Below are 22,459 nucleotides of genomic sequence, written 5' to 3'. Positions count from 1 at the left end.
CTCAGAAATCGGCAATGAACTGCACCTCACAGAGTTCAAGTAACAGACACAACTCAGCATCAACTGTTCAGAGGAGACTGCATGAATCAGGCCTTTGTGGTCGAAACCATCACGAAAGGACACCAATAAGAAGAGACTAGCTTAGGCCAAGAAGCACGAGCAATGGACATTAAACCGGTGGAAATCTGTCCTTTGGTCTGATGAGTCCAAATTTGAGATTTTTGGTTCCAACCGCCTTGTCTTTGTGAGACGCAGAGTAGGTGAATGGATGATCTCCGCATGTGTGCAACAAGACAAACAATATTGGAATCACCATGGTCACAACCATAAACTGTCAATTCCATCTGCCTTATAGATTAAAATAGAATATGAATTTTAGTTCAAATATGTTACATTTAACTAGGTCTTATAGTCATAAAGCAACTGAGGAAAAAGTAAATTGTGTATACCACTTCAATGAAGAAGAAAAATGCAATTTTTGTCAACTCCTTAAAACATAAACTCCATCAGAGTGCTGAAAGATCTGAGAATAATTATGCTTTTATTGGGTATTGTCAAGTAATACGTTTTCCATATTTTACCCATTTTGTATTAAACTTTTATTTTCATAGGCAACAATATGTCTGTTTTGAGTATCTGTTGTCAACTCTGTCATTGACGGCTTAAGATTTTTTTTGTAACCACTGTTCTGCAACAAACAATTGAAGTATTTGCTGTGCTGACCTAAGGGATAATGTTTGCTTTATACATGTTGTTTTATGTTCTAAATCTAGAAAAACGTGCCAAAACGCTAATGAAATTAGCCCTGGAGCATATAGTAGTGCTATAAAAAAATTAGCATTTGGAGATTTCAACAATCAAGGCCTTGTTGGACAATAATTGTGAAAATGAAATGCCTTTTATGGTGTCTGTCAGAGTTGACATAAATCCAGTTAATTGCATTTTATAATTAGGAGGGTGTTCCTTTACATCAGGGTTCCCCAAGTTTTCTGACAAAATAGACTAACATAAAATACTGTATAAACACCAGGAAATCAGCTCCAAGTGTCTTTAATTTAATAAATATGTTCCCAAGTATTCTCCCGCATAATAGATACACGTGATCGTATACAAACATAAGCAAAGTTTGAAATTATTATGTTTTAGTCAAACCTTACATCTGTTTGGGCTTTTTGCAGTCAACAAATGATTTGTAATTATGCCTCCATTTTGGTAGATACTCTTATCCATAGCGATTTACATGAGTATTTATGATTAAGTGCCTCACTCAGGGGCACATCTACAGATTTTTCACCTAGTTGGCTCTGAACCAGTAACCTTTCGGTTACTGGCCCAATGCTCTTAATCACTGCTGACCTTGCCTCCACTGCCCCCGACAATACTCTCAAGAAAATATCTAGTTGAGGGTTTCTGCTTTACATAGTGTGATAGCTGATACTTTGATCTATCAAATTGTATAAACTGGGTGGTTCAAGCCCTGAATGCTGATTGGCTGACAGCTGTGATATATCAGACCGTAGACAACGGGTAAGACAAAACATTTTTACTGCTCTAATTACGTTGGTAACCAGTTTAATAACAATAAGGCGCCTCAGGGGTTTGTGATACAGTTGAAGTCTGAAGTTTACATACACCTTAGCCAAATACATTTAAACTCAGTTTTTCACAATTCCTGACATTTAATCCTAGTAAATATTCCCTGTTTTAGGTCAGTTAGGATCACCACTTTATTTTAAGAATGTGAAATGTCAGAATAATAGTAGAGAAAATTATTTATTTTAGATTTCTTTCTTTCATCACATTCCCAGTGGGTCAGAAATGTACATACACTCAATTAGTATTTGGTAGCATTGCCTTTAAATTGTTTAACTTGGGTTAAACGTTTAGGGTAGCCATCCACAAGCTTCCCACAATAAATTGGGTGAATTTTGGCCCATTCCTCCTGATAGAGCTGGTGTGATTGAGTCAGTATGTAGGCCTCCTTGCTCGCACACGCTTTTTCAGTTCTGCCCACACATTTTCTATAGGATTGAGGTCAGGGCTTTGTGATGGCCACTCCAATACCTTGATTTTGTTGTACTTAAGCCATTTTGCCACAACTTTGGAAGTATGCTTGGGGTCATTGTCCATTTGGAAGACCCATTTGCGACCAAGATTTAACTTCCTGACTGATGTCTTGAGATGTTGCTTCAATATATCCACATAATTTTCCTGCCTCATGATGCCATCTATTTTGTGAGGTGCACCAGTCCCTCCTGCAGCAAAGCAACCCCAAAAAATGATGCTGCCACCCCCGTGCTTCATGGTTGGGATGGTGTTCTTCAGCTTGCAAGCGTCCCCCTTTTTCCTCCAAACATAACGATGGTCATTATGGACAAACAGTTCTATTTTTGTTTCATCAGACCAGAGGACATTTCTCCAAAAAGTACGATCTTTAGTGCCTCCCGGGTGGCGCAGTAGTTAAGGGCGCTGCAGCGCCAGCTGTGCCATCAGAGACGTTTGTCTCTTCGTCTCTCCCCTGAGCCCGTACGGGAGTTGTAGCGATGAGACAAGATAGTAGCTACTAAAAACAATTGGATACCACGAAATTGGGGAGAAAAACTGGTAAAATCCCTCCCCCCCCCAAAAATGTACGATCTTTGTCCCCATGTGCAGTTGCAAACCAGTCTGGCTTTTTTATGGCGGTTTTGGAGCACTTCCTTCCTGAGCGGCATTTCAGGTTATGTCAATATAGGACTCGTTTTACTGTGGATATAGATACTTTTGTACCTGTTTCCTCCAGCATCTTCACAAGGTCCTTTGCTGTTGTTCTGGGATTGGTTTGCACTTTTCACACCAAAGTACGTTCATCTCTAGGAGACAGATGCGTCTCCTTCCTGAGCGGTATGACGGCTGCGTGGTCCCATTGTGTTTATACTTACGTACTATTGTTTGTACAGATGAACAAGGTACCTTCAGGTGTTTGGAAATTGCTCCCAAGGGTGAACCAGACTCGTTGAGGTCTACAATTTTGGCTGATTTATTTTGATTTAACCATGATGTCAAGCAAAGGGGCACTGAGTTTGAAGGTAGGACTTGAATTACATCCACAGGTACACCTCCAATTGACTCAAATGATGTCAATTAGTCTATCAGAAGCTTCTAAAGCCATGACATCATTTTCTGGAATTTTCCAAGCTGTTAAAAGGCACAGTCATCTTAGTGTATGTAAACTTCTGACCCACTGGAATTGTGATACAGTGAATTATAATTGAAATAATCTGTCTGTAAACATTTGTTGGAAAAATTACTTGTGTCATGCACAAAATAGATGACCTAACCGACTTGCTAAAACTATAGTTTGTCAACAATATATTTGTGGAGTGGTTGAAAAACGAGTTTTAATGACTCCAACCTAGGTATATGTTAACTTCCGACTTCAACTGTATATGGCTAATATACCACGGCTAAGGGCTGTGTCCAGGCACTATTGTTGCTTTATGTGTAAGAACAACCCTTAGCCTTGGTATATTGGCCGTGTACCACACCCCCTCGGGCCTTATTGATTAAATATATTTCAAATTGTGTTAATATCAAGATAAATGTTTGCGATTGTCCAGTCTTTCAAGAATCCCTGAACAACAGAAACATTTTCTCGCAGCCTCATGGCAAAATGTGTAAAATAGCATGAGATTAGCTATAAAACTGCTATTTTTTTTCTTGCTTGGACCTTGCTTGTTCAGCATAACTGCGCTATGCCACTGAGAACGATACAGAGCATGTCTACTGCATGCTAATAAATACCAGATGACACAATGCAAAGTGTGTCTGGCATCTAGGTGTTATGTCCTTAGAATAAAGCATGGGCACTTATAGACACTCACGAACAGAGATTAAAGACTAATTCAGCAGCAGCATCATCACCACCATAATATTGGGGCTATTTATGCATGTTTATTGTCATCAGAATGCATCGGACTAACTTCTTTATTTCACAATCATTTATTCTGTTCACATGAGTCCCACGTGTAGCCTACCACTGTAGAATTTCGAAACTATAATGATTTAGGATTAGGATTAGGAATATGACATAAATCACTCCGGGATAGTTCAGTGTTGATAATGACGATAGACGCTTAAAGGGAATCTGTTTTTAAACGTGCCTTGTTTCCGGTGAAATGTTGAAATAGAGAATGGGCAGGGTAAAAGACTGCGGGCTGTGCTTTTAAAAGACTGAAGGAGACTAATTTATTTCCATTGTGAGAAACTCGACTTGAGATAGGCTACAGTACGCTCAGACGGAGGGAGGGAGTGCTGATAGTGAAAAGAAAAGAGACCGGCCAGTCACATTAGCCTACCTATTTTGGCTGGTTGCTTCGGAACACTGCCTATAGATTAGGGCATGTGGGGAACTTTCTGCAAAGTCGGTGAATGTTTGAATATTTTTGTTTTCGGCCTGTCATTTTTACCTTTCTTTCCGTGATATTTAAAATGCAGCCACGTCCTTTCTTGCTATTATAACGGTAAAGGTGTAGTTGATATTTGTATTTTATGTATTTGGTTGATGAAGGGATGCGCTCTCTCTCCGTGAAGCGAAAACCTGGACTTTTAGGTATATTTTTTTCTCGAACTGGAAAGAAATCTACTCACTAGCTCACCTTTTTAGGAACTCTTCAGCCTGTGCTTTTTTGACGCCGCGGAAATGGGAGCGTGTCAACCGGACTGCGTGTCCGCGCTTTCCCGAAAAAGTTTCAGTTGGATTGTGCTGCTGCTGTGGCTGACCTCTGCAGCGCACGGAACCTGGAGGACGGGTCTTTACAAATATTCAACTGGGACACAGCTCAACAGAGAGTCTTCCGCAGCGTCTCAAACCTCTATTTATCAAAAAAGGTATGGATTAATGCCTTATCGTTTATTGTTGTGCATCTTCTAATTTTGTATATTAGAGCCTATAACCTTTCATGGAAATGATGATTACTAGGCTAGTACAGTAGGCTAGATCTTCATAAGGCCCAATAAAACAAACCTGTCAAAGACTCACTCAAAGGTTCTGTGTCTTTGAAGCATCCTTTCAGATAAAACGACCTGCTTTAGGATCCATACCATTCACAATTTGAAACATTCATAGATTAGGCAACATTTAATGTCACTAATTAAAAAGTATATTTTCAATTAATTTTAGTTGTCTTTATTTTTTTTTCAGATATACTTATAACTAACCTATTGTTATCAATACCTATCCATCTTTTGTGGACCTCAAAGACCCCTTTTTTTCTGCCTATTTAAGCAACCAACAATGACTCTTCCCAACCCTATTCTATCCATCTAGCAGGTCTCATTGTCTGCTTGACACTGGGTTTCCTTTTTCCTGTCCAGGCAGCACATTGCGCACTGTGTGCAGTGCTCTCCCATCCTCATTGGCCTGCCCACTGTCGCTCTGTGTGGCCTATTGGCTCCTGTCCTGTGAGAGCAATGCTGTCTCTAAACTGTGCTCTGGTCTGGCCGGCAGCAGTTCTCTTCCTTTCCAACATCTGCTGTCTCTCAGCTGTCAGGGAGCTCCTCATCTGACCAGTCCTCCACTAAGCCCCACACACATCCATAAAGACAGGTACAAACCACCAACTCAACCCTCTCATCTGCCTCTATAAATCCCCCTTGTATGGGTCTCTCAGCAAACAGAGGGGAGCTCTTGAACTGGAATGGGTAGTGAATGGAAAACGCTGGTCTGTTTTATGTTGTAATAAAGTGGATCTGCTGAATAACAGGTGAAAAAGCTACTCTTTATTGTTTGTTGCACAAATATACTACTATATTGTGTGAAATGGTCAGATCTGTCTTTAGTAATCTCTCTTTCTGTTGGATTGTTTTGATGTTCTCCCTCTGTGTGTTCCTCCCCTGTGATCCTCAGAGGTGAGGGTTCCGTATAACAGCAGGGTTGTTGATGAGGGTGGTTCTGTGAGCAAAGCCCTCAGACTAAACACAGAGTGGAAAACACCAGCCCCCTCGCTTCCCTTTTGGACAAAGCTAGTGTTTTTCACAGAGGCCAGCCAGCCAATGTGGATGTGATCAAGTTCCCCATCACACTAATATTTACTCTCTCAGGTTCTGAGCGATGGGGGGGTTGATGAGGGAGAGGAGAGGAGAGTGGGTGGAACGTCCTGCTGATGAGTGTAGTGTCCCTGAGAAGTGTCCAGGTGGTGCAGAGAGGTCCTGGCCTTGGTTCGCTGCGTTTACTCCTCCACCCCGAGTCTCTCTCTGTCACTCATGTGCTGTGGTTGGTGGACATGTTTACTAAACACATGCAGCTGCAGTTCTACTTCATCTGGGCTGTTGTCTGTCTAGGCTGCGTCATGTGGACAGGCATGTTTATGGTGTGTGTCAACAAGACCATTTGGGGGCATTACCATTAGTTCTGTGTAGGACAGAGGGCTGTCCTCTCCTCTCACATGTCCGTAGTAGGAGCACTGTAACATTCCTTTGTCCACATACAAAGCATTGAACAAAGTCTTGATGACAGAGGCACTGAGAGAGATAAAAGTTTATTTTAATAATGGTAGGGGTGGTCAAGAGATAATGACTATTGGTCAAGAGATAACAATGACTGAAAAAAGTCTCCCTAGTGCTAGATTCAGACCAGCATCCCGGGCAACCTAGAAATGTTATTTATTGAACCTTTATTTGACCAGGGTAATCTCGAAGAGATAAACATCTATTTTTCAAGAGATACTTTGACTAAGACAGCAGCATCAACACATCAGTATCAGGGCTCCTGAGTGGTGCAGTGGTCTAAGGCACTGCATCCCAATGCTAGAGTTGTCACTACAGGCCCTGGTTTAATCCTGGCTGGATCACTACTGACTGGGATCAGGAGTCACATAGGGCGGCACTCAATTGGCCCAGCATCGTCTGGGTTAGGGGAGGGTTTGGCTGGGGTAACCCGTCATTATAAAATAAGATTTTGTTCTTAACTGACTTGCATAAATAAAAGTGAAATAAAAGACAAACAGGCACATGACATCAACCAAACAAAATTTCCATCAACACAATAAGCAGCACCTACATGACACAAGCCAGAGCTTGTAATAAATCACAGGACCATTACAGTATCAAAAAAATACTTTGAGTAAACCATTCTTACAATTAAGGCAATGCAGCAGGGTTTTTTCACCCTTGGCCTAAATGAGGGCTATTGAAGCCAAGCGTAGTTAAGGGATAAGACAGCAGCTGTGTCATTCCACTAATTCAGTGGTTCTTGAGAAGTTTAACTTGGTCATAAAAAACTTTTGATTTCATTTTCCCATCTCGAGGTTAAAAAAAACCCAATTAAATTACTATAGTAAGTGCGTATGAAGTGCCAATTAAACTAACAGGGTTGACCGTAACAAGGTTGACAATTCCATCTTAAATCAGCCACAAATCTCCTTGTATGCAAGCTTCACAAGTTTGCATTTATTGTTAAAACATTTCCAGCCAGTCTATCTATGGGTAACAAGGTTGACGTGTTATACTCGACCAGCTCAGTTTTCCACCACAAAACACCAGCAAATGGCCAAAAAGAGTAGGACCAGTTCACCTCCCACTAGGCAGAAACGCCTATTTAACTTCTATTCCCCTTTGGTTTCATTGAAATGACGTGTAAACTACGTTGGTTCAACCAGTGTGTGCCCAGTCGGCTGCTTTTCCACTAGGATTTGACTATTAGATCTTCAAGGTTTCTTTTTTTCACTCTTTTTTTTTAAGGAACAGTTTCACCATATTAAAATGAGTGAATCAATTGTCACCTTAAATAAGTAATAATATTCAGAAATGACTTTGTCAAAGCAACAAAATAACTAGGGCTTTACAATGATGGTGAAAATGTTGACAAAAGCTGGGGCTAGGTGGGTTCAAATGTTTGTAGAAGTCACTGAGGGTGCACGGAAAAAAGTATTTATTAATATAAAAAATCTGAATGATAAAGTGCACTTTATTTAATTCATTTCAAATAACAGTTTTTTTCCAATTCAATATTGGTGCACAATTTCTACTTTAAATATCAAAGGGATGCAAAAGGTACTCATTTTGTGAGCTATTTCCTGTGCTGCCAGCATGAGGAGGGGGAGTCATGGTCTGACTGCCACACAGACCTCTCACTGTGGGACCTCTAGAGCCTGACCCATCACCACCGCATTCTCCTGCACTACCCCCAACAGAGGAGCTGACAGTTATACACACGCACACACACACACACACACACACACACACACACACACACACACACACACACACACACACACACACACACACACACACACACACACACACACACACACATACATGCACACACACACACACACACACACACACACACACACACACACACACACACACACACACACACACACACACACAGCTTGGTCATCCATATCAAAGAGTGTCACACACTCCCACCTACACATTCACTGAATCACAGGTGTCAAAGGAAAGCCCCAAAAATGGTCAAATACTCACACGTCAGACAGTTTTCTCTGCTCCCGCAATGCAAGTGGTACCGGAGCGCCAATTCTAGGACCAAAAGGCTCCTTAAAAAAGGCTACCCCCAAGCCATAAGACTGTGAACAATGAATCATATGGCCACCGGATTATTTACATTGACACCCCTCCCCCTTCCTTCCATTTGTTTTTTACACTGCTGCTACTCGCTGTTTATTGTCTATGCATGTCACTTCCCCCCTACCTACATGTACAAATTACCTCAACTAACCTGTACCCCCGCACATTGACTCAGTACCAGTACCCCCTGTATATAGCCTCGTTATTGTTATTTTATTGTGTATATTTTTATTATTTTTTACTTATATTTATTTGGTAAATATTTTCTTAACTCTTTCTTGGAGAGTCGCTGTTGGTTAAGGGCTTGTAAGTAAGCATTTCACGGTAAGGTCTACACAGAGCGGGGACGTTTATCAGGTATGGAGAGCCCTTTTGCCCGGCTCTGCTTAGAGGGCTTTGGCCCCCTCCTCTCATTCACTATGGCCTGATTGGCCCCTGACATGTCCTTTGATCCTGACTAAAATTGGAGCCCAATGGGACATCCCCTAATGTCCCCCATTAACCTCTCATTCAACACCTCTTCTACACCGCTGCAGTATTTCAACCCACAGAGCAGTGACGACCACCAACACACTATACTACTGGTACTTATATGCTCTTTCATGTTCTTTTTTTGGCTTTATTTATCTTTTTATTTTAATCCGTCTCTCTTCAATAATGTCACTGAATATCTCTCTCTTTTGTTGCACCCTTTTCCCTCTGCCCTGGGACCCACAGTGCATCCTAATTGGTCTATCCTCTACACCTTGTCTGTTCCACTGAGGGCTTCCTTGTGTGACCTCTGCCGTCTCCTCTCCTCCACCTCCTCATCGCTTCTCGTCTGGCCGTCTGCCACATCTGTCTTTTGTCGTTTGTTCTCGACAAGAGCTTTTCCCACAGCCAGAAATCTAGAGGAATTCCTTGAGATTTTTATCATACTAAATGTCTTTTTTTTAATGTTCTACCCTCCTCCCACAGCATTGGGCTGGAGAAAGAGGGTGAGAAGGGGGGCTGCGATTTTTCAACTATGTCCCAGATGAAGAGAGTTATTGAGAGGGAGAGGGACTGAAACAGGAAGCTCGGTGGGGAATGCACCTGGACATTATTCACCCTAACCTGGCCTTCCTCTGTCCTCTGTGAGCCTGCCTGTCTGCCCTCCTCTACTCTCTCTGTGTCTCAGAGGGCCTGGCTCTAGGTTTATTCCTCTCTCTATCTCTGTTTCTATCTTCTCTCTCGCTCTATCTCTCTCTCTGTTGTTGTTTCTTCTCTTTCCAATGACTAGTGCTCTTACCTAACTGCATATAGATCTGCATGGCCTTGGAGGAGCCTTCCTGTGTGAACAACAGTCCTCAGGCACACTGCAGTGAGAGGACAGCAGCAGCGCTGCTCACCTTGAAGAGTAGAAGCTTGTCAACGTGACAATTTCATGAGCTCTCTGTCATTTTTATTAATTAGTTATTGGGCCAAAGCTGTGATCTTTCTCTCCCTTAAGCATTTAGATTTCCTTTTTCCCTCTAAACATTTGGCTGTGATCAGTTTCAGGGCTCGTTGTGCCTTGTGATTTACTTGGTTTTGGTCCAGCATCGGGAGTGAAGGAAGGAAGGAGGGAGGGAGTCTGAGGTGTTTGCAGAGAGACTTGATACTCGCAGTGGGCCTGCCTGCCTGCCTGGTGCCCGTGCCAGTTAAACACAGCCGTGCTGTTGGGTTTCACACCTTGTAACCAGGGGACATCTCAACCCTGGGGAAGTTTTACACTTTGCAGTTGAGACTGGAACTATTAGGTAAAACAAACACCTGTGTCCCTAATGTGAGATGCAGTACCCCAACTTCCCACTAGTTCAGCTGTAATGTTTCACTTTGATAGCACAAGCTACAGTATACTGAGTCTCTATAAAAACTACTTCAGCTGTAATCTGTTTATCACTGTGGTACTTTTGCAATGGATAACACAAGCTCTAGTGAGTCTCTATAGAAACAAAGTTGTCTCTTCTATCAAATAAAGTAATTATTTGTGAGAGCCTTACTGCAGACTGCTGTGATTCCAGCTGAGTAGTAGAAATGACATGGGGGCCATGTTGTAGCAGGGGATAATGGTCTTAGGCAGTGTTACCTCTGCTTAACAGACTCTTGGTGAGCCCGTGGGCCCAAGGTGGATCAAAGCTGGGAACAATCACAGTGTCTGATCCCCTTTGTAGTGGGGAGGATGTGGGCTATTCCTCTCACACACAGGCAGACTCATCTTGGGCATTACCAAACTGGCGTACTGTTATGTTCAGCTCATAACGGTTTTATTTATCTTTCTGTGTACTGAACTCGACCCTACTCTACTCTGCTGTGCTATATTGTACTGCACTGTACTCTGTACTCTACTGCGCTGCACTGTGATGTCCAAACTTGTTAAACATGAGGAGAATGACATTCATATCCATAATTATGTATTTCTGTGTAGTACAGATCAGGGACAAATGACCAAAATATATTTTTTCAATCTCAAGGTGCTATCTAGAACCTTTAAAGGTTCTTTGGCTGTCAACATGGGATAACCCTTTGAAAACCCCTTTTTGGTTCCAGGTAGAACCCTTTTGGGTTCCATGTAGAATCCTTTCTACAGAGGGTTCTACATGGAACCCAAAAGGGTTATACTTGGAACCAAAAAGGATTCTACATGGAACCAAAATGGGTTCCCCTATGGGGACAGCCACTTTTTTATAAATGTGTGCCATGTCATAGCTGACACCTGATTCCTTCTGTAGACGTCTTTGAATCTTAATTCTGAGAAGACAGTTAACAGAGCTTTTGGAAAACGTGGTCGCATAAAAACCCGAGGGAGATTTTCCCATTATTCCGTTAACAAATTTAGCATTTTCACAGTTCTTCCACTAAATTTGTTTTGTACATTTTTCAGTGGAAATTGTTAAAAGTAGTCCTTGTGCATAGAGTTGTATGGTTTGTTAAACGTTGAAATCAATAGTTTCTGTTTGGCAGACATTTTAAAGAAAACAAAACTGAGTCAAAGCATAATTCCATTAATGTGGAAATTCTCTCTTCTAATATCCACTGGATGAATTCATCTGGCTAATTCCCAGTCCTGTTGTGATCTAATCCGTGCTATCAGTCATGGTAATATTCCTCATACAAGGTTAGTGGTTTAAACGGTGTAACCTGCTTTTCTTCTGATCCAGGTCCAATGATGTCCGGGTAGTGGACAGATCATTGTGGGGCGCAGCAGCAATAGCAGGAATCCCCATTTCAGGTGATTGTTCAGGTGATTGTGGTAAGGGTAGGCAACCACACGTCTGCCACGCTGATCCTCAACACGGGGTGCCCCTCAGGGGTGTGTGCTTAGTCCCCTCCTGTAGTCCCTGTTCACCCACGACTGCGTGGCCAAACACGCCTCCAACACCATCATTAAGTTTGCTGACAACACAACAGTGGTAGGCCTGATCACTGACAACGATGAGACAGCCTATAGAGAGGTCAGAGACCTGGCAGTGTGGTGCCGGGACAATGTGAGCAAGACAAAGGAGCTGATCGTGGACTGCAGGAAAAGGCGGGCCGAACAGGCCCCCATTAACATCGACAGGGCTGTAGTGGAGCAGGTTGAGAGTTTCAAGTTCATTGGTGTCCACATCACCAACGATATATCATGGTCCAAACATACCAAGACAGTCGTGAAGAGGGCATGACAACACCTTTTCCCCCTCATGACCCCATATCCTCAAAAGGTTCTACAGCTGCACCATAGAGAGCATCCTGACCATAAGGCACTATAGAGGGTAGTGTGTACGTCCCAGTTCATCACTGGGGCCAAGCTTCCTGCCATCCAGGACCTACAGTATATAATAGGCAGTGTCAGAGGAAAGCCCCAAAAATTGTCAAAGACTCCAGTCACCCAAGTCATAGACTGTTTTCTCTTCTACCGCATGGCAAGTGGTACTGGAGCGCCAAGTCTAGGACCAAAAGGCTCCTTAACAGCTTCTATCCCCAAGCCATAAGACTGCTGAACAATTAATCCAATGGTCACCGGCTTATTGACATTTACAGACTATTTCTTAACTCTTTCTTGAACTGTTAAGGGCTTGTAAGTAAGCATTTCACAGTAAGGTCTACACATGTTGTATTCAGCGCATGTGACAAAGTTTGATTTGATTTGTTGAGTGATAGAATAGCTAAGGTCTAGGAACAAGAAAAGAAAATCGAGGGATATCAAGGGATAAACCACTTCCCCTGGCTAGTTCTGAACTGAAGGAGGGATGGTTAGAGGTCTGGCCTCCCATGAAGCGCAGGGACAACAGATGAAAATTAGCTATCGAGCTAAATCTGGTGCAATGGCATGTTGTACATGGTCCCTGACAAATAAACATAATAATTTTAAAAAGCATGGTAGCTCTCTCTCTTTCTCTTTTTCTCTTCATTTACTCTCCATCTTCTCTCTCTCTCTCTCTCTCTCTCTCTCTTTCATCTTCATCTTCTCTCTCTCCTCTCTCTCTTTCTCTCTTCATCTTCTCTCTCTCTTCATATTCTCTCCTCTTCTCTTCTCTTTTCGCTCTCTCTTTCTGAGGCTTCAGAAGGTCATCTATTGGTTCTGGAGGCCATGGAGGGGGAAGGAAACAGGGACCCATCCCAACAACCCATTTACCCTTTATGGAGGCTCATACAGTGTTAAAGAGGGAAAGGTTCTCTAGATTATATGGCCCTAGTAGGAGCTTGTGTGCACTGTGCAGGCACTACAACATGTAGGAGTTGTTACTGTGGGCTGCTTTAGGGCTGCTCAGCTTGGTACACACACACACTCTTTCTCACACACACACTACATGACCAAAAGTATGTGGACACCTGCTCGTCGAACATCTCATTCCAAATGTATGGGCATTAAAGTGGAGTTGGTTCCCCCTTTGCTGCTATTACAGCCTCCACTCTACTGGGAAGGCTTTCCTCTAGATGTTGGAACGTTGCTGCAGGGACTTGCTTCCATTCAGCCACAATAGCATTATTGAGGTCAATTCATCCAGAAGGTGTTCTATGAGGTTGAGGTCAGGGCTCTGTGCAGGTCAGTCAAGTTCTTCCACACCGATCTCGACAAACCATTTATGTATGGACCTCGCTTTGTGCACGGCGCATTGTCATGCTAAAACAGGAAAGGGCATTTCCCAAACTGTTGCCACAAAGTTGGATGCACAGAATCGTCCAGAATGCCATTGTATGCTGTAGCGTTAAGATTTCCTTCACTGGAACTAAGGGGCAAAGCCCCACCACGAAAAACAGCCCCAGACCATTATTCCTCCTCCACATAACTTAACATTTGGCACTATGCATTCTGGCAGGTAGCGTTCTCCTGGCATTCGTCAAACCCAAATTTGTCCATCGGACTGCCAGATGGTGAAGCGTGATTAACCACTCCAGAGAACATGTTTCTACTGCTCCACAGTCTAAATAATTTTCTCTGGGTGTGCACCAGCTCATGCTTTTTATGAAGCTCCCGACAAACAGTTATTGTGCTGACGTTGCTTCAAGAGGCAGTTTGGAACTCGGTAGTGAGTGTTGCAACCAAGGACAGACTATTTTTATGAGCTACGCGCTTCAGCACTCAGCGGTCCATGTGGCCTATCACTTCTCAGCTGAGCTGTTGTTGCTCCTAGACCTTTCCGTTTTACAATAACAGCCCCTACAGTTAACCGGGGCAGCTCTAGCAGGTCAGACATTCGACAAACTGACTTGTTGGAAAGGTGGCATCCTATGACGGTGCCACGTTAGAAGTCACTGAGCTCTTCAGTAAGGCCATTCTACTGCCAAGCTTGGCACACCTGTATTTGGGGAGTTTCTCCCATTCTTCACTGAAGGTTCTCTAAAGCTCGGCCAGGTTGGATGCGGAGCGTTGTTGCACATCTATTTTCAGGTCTCTCAAGAGATGTTCAATCAGGTTCAAATCCAGGCCTTGGCTGGGCCTGGATTTGGACATTCAGAGACTTGTCCCGAAACCACTGCTGCATTGTCTTGGCTGTGTGCTTAGGGTCGTTGTTCTGTTGGAAGGTGAACCTTCGTCCCAGTCTGTGTTCCTGAGCACTCTGTTTATGAAAACCTGCTCCAATCTCTCTGTACTTTTCTCTCTTCATCTTTGTCTCGATCCTGACTAGTCTCCCAGTCCCTGCTGCTGAAAAACATCCCACAACATGATGTTGCCACCACCATGCTTCACTGTAGGGATGGTGCCAGGTTTCCTCCAGACGTGACGCTTAGCATTCAGGCCAAAGAGTTCAATCTTGGTTTCATCAGATCAGAGAATCTTGTTTTGCATGGTCTGAGAGTCTTTAGGTGCCTTTTGGCAAGCTCCAAGAGGGCTGTTATGTGCCTTTTACTGAGGAGTGGCTTCTGTCTGGTCACGCTACCATAAAGGCCTGATTGGTGGAGTGCTGCAGAGATGGTTTTCCTTCTGGAATGTTCTCCCATCTCCACAGAGGAAATCTAGAGCTCTGTCAGAGTAATCATCGGGTTCTTGGTAACCACTCTGACCAAGGCCCTTCTCCCCCGATTGCTCAGTTTGGCTGGGCGGCCATCTCTAGGAAGAGTCTTGGTGGTTCCAAACTTCTTCCATTTAAGAATGATGGAGGCCACTCTGTTTTTGGACTTTCAATGCTGCAGAACATTCTTGGTATCCTTCCCCAGATCTGTGCCTCGACACAATCCTGTCTTGGAGCTCTACGGACAATTACTTTGACCTCAAGGCTTGGTTTTTTGCTCTGACATGCTGTCAACTGTGGGACCTTTTTATAGACAGTTGTGTGCCTTTCCAAATCATGTCCAATCAATTGAATTTACCACAGAATCATTTAGAATCAATTGAATTTACCACAGAAACATCTCAAGGATGATCAATGGAAACAGGATGCATCTGAGCTCAATTTCGAGTCTCATAGCAAAGGGTCTGAATACTTATGTAAATATGCTATTTATGTTTTTAATTTTTAATACATTTGCTAACATTTCTAAAAAAAACTTGTTGCCCCTTTCTCATTTTGGGGTATTGGGTGTGCATTGTTCAGGATTTGTATTTATTTAATTCATTTTAGAATAAGGCTGTAACAACACAAAATGTGTAAAAAGTCAAGGGGTGTGAATACTTTCCGAAGACACCGTATAGTGTATATAGTAGTTACACACAGTCATTGGTTTAAACATCCTGCCACATATGCAAACATCATGACACGAGTATTATTATAATCAAATCATGGTATTACTATGAAGTACACAGAGACTCCTCTGCTGTTCTGTGTTCTATATACTAAACAGATGGCGATATGGTCATTGTTTTCCATGTTCTGCCCTCTACTCAGCGCAAGCCATATGAGGGTGATCATGGTATTTGTACACTTTGTTGTTAACAAAAGACTACTAACACATGTTGGCTCTAATAGCCTCCGTGTAGATTTCTCTCTGTGTCGCTCCATGTTTCCTTGATTTATGGTTGTCGACTTGAGGGATGAGAAGTAAATCCAAAGAGATATCAATAGGACTTTGTCTTGTCTGGGTTTTGCAGGGTTTGTATCATAAACTCCTCTAGGTTCTCCTCAGTTTGCTCCCACTCTGGTTTATAAAACACTTAGAAAACCTTGTTTTACGTGTGTTCTGTTTTGTCCCTCATCCGCTCTGTGTTGCCGGTGGCTTTTAATTCTTGCTCGATGTCGGACATGTTTAATGAATACCATCGAGAGGTTTACCCCCCCCTTATTTCTAAGAGCATTGTTTCCCTTGTTAGCATTTTGTTCCGACCAATAATGCAGTGATTGAAACCATCCCATGGCTCCTCTCCTAAATCAGGCTCAGATGTCTTTGGCTGCATGTGGTCCAAAATAAATCTAAAAACCAGGACCTTCATTAGTTGTGAGAGCTTTATGTAGTGACAGTATGTATACAGAGCCTTTATAGAGGCTACATAACAACTGAGCGGTAAATGTAAAGCTTTGGTGTTTAACTTCTTAAAAGACACACTTTGACCAATGAGGGCTTCTGTGTCTGATATTGACCTGTGAGGGAGTGGGCCTATGACTTACTATTAACCTGTGTTTGAAACTCACTCTAATGTGTAGAGCTCCCCCCCCCACTCTCGGTTCCCCCTCAGTGGCTCTGCCTCTCAAGAGACCCAAGGGGGGATGCCAGTGGATAAGGGAAGACTGCAATGTCAACACAGCCTACAACAAGAGTGTGCAAAGCTGTCATCAAGGCAAAGGACGGCTACTTTGAAGAATCTCAAATATAAACACATTTTTATTTGTTTAAAACGTTTTTGGTTGCCACATGATTCCATATGTGTTATTTCATAGTGTTCATGTCTTCACTATTATTCTACAATGTAGAAAATAGTAAAAACATTTGAAAAACCCTTGAATGAGTAGGTTTGTCCAAACTCTTGACTGGTACTGTATGTTTGTGTGACAGAGATAAATATACTGTGTGGGTGTTAAATCAGATAATGATATGACCACCTGTTGCTTGTAGTTTTGTAGAACAGGTGTGGAGGAGAACTGAAGCCAATAGTACGTCTTGTTGACTTTGAGTGCGCATGCTAAACCTGCTCTGTGTGTCCCCCCCCTCTCTCTCTCCTCCCTCTCTCTCCTTCTCGCCACTCTCTCTCAGGAACTGGTGTCCCCATACGGTCACTAAGACAGTGACGTGCCAGGTGCAGAATGGGACAACCATGCAGCGTGTCTACCAGACATGTCGCTGGCCACAGGGATGCACAGGGGGCAGGTGAGTCTCTCCAACCCAAAATACAGCATGTCAAAACCTCATGAACACACCCTACATCTACAGCTTGATGAATGAGCCACACGATCAGAGGAACTGGCTCCTCCTTACACTGTTTGTGACATTGGCCTATGCGTGTGTGTTCCTCAGCTACCGGACAGTGGTCAGACCCTCCTATAAGGTGGTGTACCGTGCCGTCACCTCTCTGGAGTGGAAGTGCTGTCCAGGCTACAGCGGCACCGCATGTGAAGAAGGTAAGAGGGCAACAGAGGGATTTATGCACTTACAGACTTCTCAGATCTTCTCCAGATCTTCTCCCTGTCTCTGTACTTCTCTCATTTCTGGTCCCTGTAGTGTCTTTCTCTCACCTCTCTACATCTCATTTTCTCTCTCTCTCTCTCTCTCTCTCTCTCTCTCTCTCTCTCTCTCTCTCTGCGCTTGACTGGCAGTGCTCGCTCACAACTGAAAAGCAGAACAATGAGGACATAAGGTTTTGGTGAGAAGAGAGAGAGACCCCAGGATGTGAGAGTGATTAAGGGCTGAGGTAGTTAATCATGTGGATGTGTAGGCCTGGAGCCTGGTTCTGACGCAGCCCCTCAGCCGTGGGTTGGAGGGGGAAACCGTGACGACCAGACAGCTGCCAGGATGCCTTGGCTCTCCCCTCCACTTCTTCCGTCTCTCCACACTCTCACTTCTCTTTTCACTCTCCCTCTGGTTTGATCTCTCTTTTTTTCTCATCCCTTTCTCCAAGTTATCTTTTCTGACTTATCTGAAGTTCAATAATGTATCTAGGTCTTTGTTCTATTCCCCATTTCCGTCAGCACACCTCTCGGTCTCTATCTTTCTCTGTGTTATCCAGTATTCCCAGTTCCCCACTGTGTTAGTCTCCTAGGAGTTCCTCCGAACTAATATATGAGTAATATGACTAAAGTGTTTGGTACTTTCCACTAGGATACCCCTCTGTTTGCCTGCATCATAACAAAACATTCTCACTTTCCAATAGTCTTGCAAAAACCTCACATCAGGATCTCAGGGCAGAGCCAACAGCCTCCATTTTATTAATCTTCTAGGTTTTTATGTGTCCAACTTCACAGTCATTGAAGCACGTAAGGTCAATTATTTTTTGTGGTTTAGAGTTATATAGTCCAGCTGCAAGTATGTTGTCATCCTCTACCATGCTAATTCTCTGTTATTGCTCTTCTGGTCATTTCAACTCCAGTAGCTCCCCCCGTCCATGCGACCACGCCCCCACACACACCTCTCCTCACCCCTCTCACCCAGAACAGAACAGAGCCTAATGATTTCCCTTGGTGCTGGCTGGCCCCCTGTCTCAGCCTTGTCTGGGGTACAGGGTGGAGTGACTGTTTGTCCCAGGACTCGGGGCTGTTAGTGTTCTAGGTGGAACTGTAAATCGTTGAGCTTTGTGACACAGATTACAATAACCCTTTACTATGGTAAAACATTGAGTTCTCAGTGGTGTTGACATGGGACTGCTGTTTCCCTCTCCAACCAGCTCACTCCTCCCAGGTGAGCTAACAGTTTCTCTGGGGCCTCCCAGGGCCCCGCTGCCTGCTGCTGGGTGCTCTAAGGGGGCCTCTTTTGAGAGAAATTACTCCACTTTTCCCACCAGCACACCCTTTACACATGTTGACACAAGGTGTACACATGTAACACATACTCGGATACAGGGTACAAGACACTCAAAAACACCCATACGTGCATGGATGAAAACAGGCTACCGAGATACACACACACACACATGGAAAGCAGACACACACACACTGTCAACATAATTATCCAATTACTGTATGTGCTGTGGAAGATTCCCTCTGGTTGTCATGGAGGGCTGTAGTGGGGGTTTGACTGGAGGGCGGGGGGGGGGATTAGGCACTTATCAGAGTGTCCTTCCTGGTGGCTCAGATCACAGGCAGCGCTGAGTGGAAGTGACAGCTACTATTTGGAGAGAGCTGCGCTGAAGCACCGTGGATAGCATCCAGGACCGCCTCCGGCGCTCTGCAGAAGAGGCCCCTGACAGCACACAATCTGATACCCCTCCTCTCAGCCCCCTCACCCCCTTTCTTAGGGAGCAAAAACCAGCGACATGGGGATGACTGGAGATAGGATTGCACAAATTGTTGACATAGCGTTGTCAAGGAAGGTTAGAGCGCAACTCACAGGTCCATTGAATGTGAGGTCAAGTACAAGCTGTGTGCTTGTCCCTCTGCTGCCTGTTTGCTGTCTGCCTCTCACAGACTGTGGGAAATGTGCATGATCCTCTCATTTACTTTACCTCCCCTACCTCTACCTCCTCTGTACTGCACCATTACCCTAACTGACCCCCCCCCCCCCCCCCCCGGCTGGTCAGCATTACTGCATCCGTCACCACAGCAAACAGGCAGACTGGGAGGATGAGAGTAGAGGTGAGATTGAATGATGGCAAACCTCCCCACTCAGGAAAAGGCAGAGCGGTGAGGGCGCTGGCTGTAATCTTAGTGCTCAGTATTGTTGTTTTCATTTGCTCACTTTTCTGAGTTCAGCCTATGTCCCATTACATATGTGTACTCTCTGACCCGGTTGTGGCGTTTTGAGTTTGGTCCCCCCTTGCTGCTCCCCTGCCTGCTGACTAGGGGTTCTGACTGTCTGGTCTGTCTGACCTAGAGATAACACATCTCTGTTTTAGTTTAGAGTCCCCTGAATGTGTTTTTCCCCAGTCCCAATGACCCTGGGAGCAGAGTGCACCAACCCAGGATGAGTGAGCGCATGCTATTGGACGGGTTCAGGTCACTCTGGCACCTGAGAGACTCTCCCATCCAATCAGAGGTTCCCATGAGATCTATGGCCTGTTGGCTCCACCAGATCCAGCCCAAGGGCTCCAAAAACAAAACATTACATCACACACAGGGGGGTAACAGAAAAACAGTCAGAGAATCAATGTGGAGTAAGATAACACTGTATTAAACCATCCCTCATATTGCTCTCTGTCTCTCAGGCCCCCACCCCAATCTCAAGCCTTGGCTCAAATTCCAGACCAGTGGTGTGATTACTAGGTCCTAATTGTTTTCTATGAGGTTGGGGAGATATTGTGTTACTGCTGGACCTGGAACACGATGAGCTTGATGGAGGCACTTTCATAAGCTTTCAGATAACAGGGATATCCCTTCACCCTTCCAAATAACACTATCAAAAGTAAACCCCATTTAGATAGCAATTTTATTATAACAGAATTTCAAATGTATTCCGTACAGGCTTGACTATGACATCCAATCTAGCTGTCAATCACATCAGTGTGGCTACAGTATCAAATACTGCATCAAATGGAGATCCCAGTCTCTCTGACATATAAACTGTGATAGTATTCATGTCTCCCTCAGGTCAGGTGTGTTAGTTGGCGTACTGTCCTTGTCCTCTGCTGTGACTGGACTGTACTTGATATATAGAGATAGGCACTTGAAAGCAACTCACCACCATGGCAGAGTAGCTCAGGAGGGGGCTGCAGCCAGGCAGGCAGCACAGTGAGACATTAGGGAGGAGGTTTTGCTGAATTAGCGAGGTTGTCGATGCTCTGCGGGAGTGTCCCCATCAATGTCTCTCATCCAAGCTGAGGCTGCGGTTTCTGGGCCGCAATTACGCCGTGGCCGGGAGGTAGAGGCGCGGCGTCTGCAATAAGCCGCGGAACTGTAATCTGTGTTTTCACAGCTCTGCGTGGCTTATCAGAGGCCTACACTCTAAGCCCCTTGCTTTTAACATCACTGGGCTGCAGCTTGCCATTAGGAAGGGGAGTGTGGGAGTATGTGGGTGCTAGTGGATTTGTGTGTGTGGGTGGGTGGGAGAGCGAGGTGTTGAGGATTTGTATAGTGAAGGATACAGCTGTTAAGTATGATTAGCTGTTTTAATGGCTGCAGTTTCTAGTAGCTGTAAATCGAAAGACCCAGTGTAAGGTCCCGGGTTTGGGGCCTGCACGACGCCAGTTCCCCTCTTTGAGTGCCGATCTCCACTCCCACTCCTCAAAAACAAAATATGCTGACCCAACATGAAGCCACCATTTTCCAGAGCTGTCCCTGAAGTGGTCCTTCTCCCTCCTCTCATCCACACACCCCGGGTCCCCCAATCCCTGTGTTTAACAGGTTGTAAAACCACTGGAACACTCACACGTACAGTGGGGTCTGAAATGATTGACACCCTTGAAAAAGATGAGCAATAATGACTGTATAAAATAAATCATTCAAATACTGAGCTACGTAATGTATGTCTCACATGCTCAAACAAAATGGGAAATTATATTCTTTTCTACAAATACAATTACTTAAGTAATACTTTTTTTTTTTTAAATGGTAGGGGACCAAATTATTAGCACCCCTAAAGATTATTTTAAATAAAGTAGTCAAAAGTGTAGTATTTGGTCCCATATTCCTAGCATGCAAGGACTACATCAAGCTTGTGATGCATGTGTGCAGTTTGTTTTGGTTGTGTTTCAGATGATGTTCTGCCCAATAAAAACGAACGGTAAATAATGTATTGTGTCATTTAAGAGTCACTTGTACAATTTTCTTAACACTTCTACATTAACGTGGATGCTACCATGATTGCAGATCATCCTGAATGAGTGTTAATAATGATGAGTGAGAAAGTTACAGAGGGTCAAAGTTCATACCCCCAAGACCTGCTAATCTCCCCTGTTATTGGTAATGGTGAGAGATTAGCATGTTTTGACCACTTTATTTATAAGGAACTTTAGGGGTGTCAATAAATTTGACTCCTATCTTTTCGAGAAAAATTATTACTACTTTTTCAACTAAATCTCTTTCTCTGAACAGTTGATTAGTATTAAAAAAAAAACACAATTTTTTGGAGAATACAATATAGCTCAGTATTTGAATTATTATTGCTCATCTTTATCAAGGGTGTCAATAATTTTTGACCCCACTGTACATACACACACATACATACGCACGCTTACTGATTTATTTATAAGGAAATATAGACACACACGTCACATTTCACACACATGCATGTTCAGATACACTCACAACACAGGAGGTTGGTGGCACCTTCATTTGGGAGGACGGGTTTGTGGTAATGGCTGGAGTGGAATGGTATCAAATACATCAAACACATGATTTGATATCATTCTTTTCGCTCCCTTCCAGACATTATTATGAGTCGTCCT

The 22,459-nt window shown here is 43.7% G+C and overlaps 1 protein-coding gene across 9 annotated transcripts in view; it reads left to right on the top strand.

Moving 5' to 3' along the window:
* LOC110525725 (EMI domain-containing protein 1) overlaps window positions 1–22,459 on the top strand; it is a 74,465-nt gene that overhangs the window by 3,476 nt on the left and 48,530 nt on the right. For 2 of the 9 annotated variants that reach the window (XR_005052060.1, XR_005052061.1), the window contains exons 1-3: window positions 4,042–4,869; window positions 17,182–17,295; window positions 17,443–17,546. Coding sequence is in view for 6 of the 9 variants with exons in the window: in XM_036979865.1 (XP_036835760.1) it covers window positions 4,682–4,869; window positions 17,182–17,295; window positions 17,443–17,546 (406 nt within the window). In the remaining 3 variants the exon portion in view is untranslated. Of the gene's footprint in view, window positions 1–4,028; window positions 4,870–17,181; window positions 17,296–17,442; window positions 17,547–22,459 lie in introns of those variants that run through there. The other 7 variants (XM_036979866.1, XM_036979862.1, XM_036979865.1 and 4 more) reach the window with 6 other exon arrangements.

This window comes from Oncorhynchus mykiss, chromosome 6, assembly GCF_013265735.2.
Source record: "Oncorhynchus mykiss isolate Arlee chromosome 6, USDA_OmykA_1.1, whole genome shotgun sequence".
NCBI classification, from domain to species: domain Eukaryota; kingdom Metazoa; phylum Chordata; class Actinopteri; order Salmoniformes; family Salmonidae; genus Oncorhynchus; species Oncorhynchus mykiss.
This window is presented reverse-complemented; position numbering and strand designations above follow the sequence as displayed.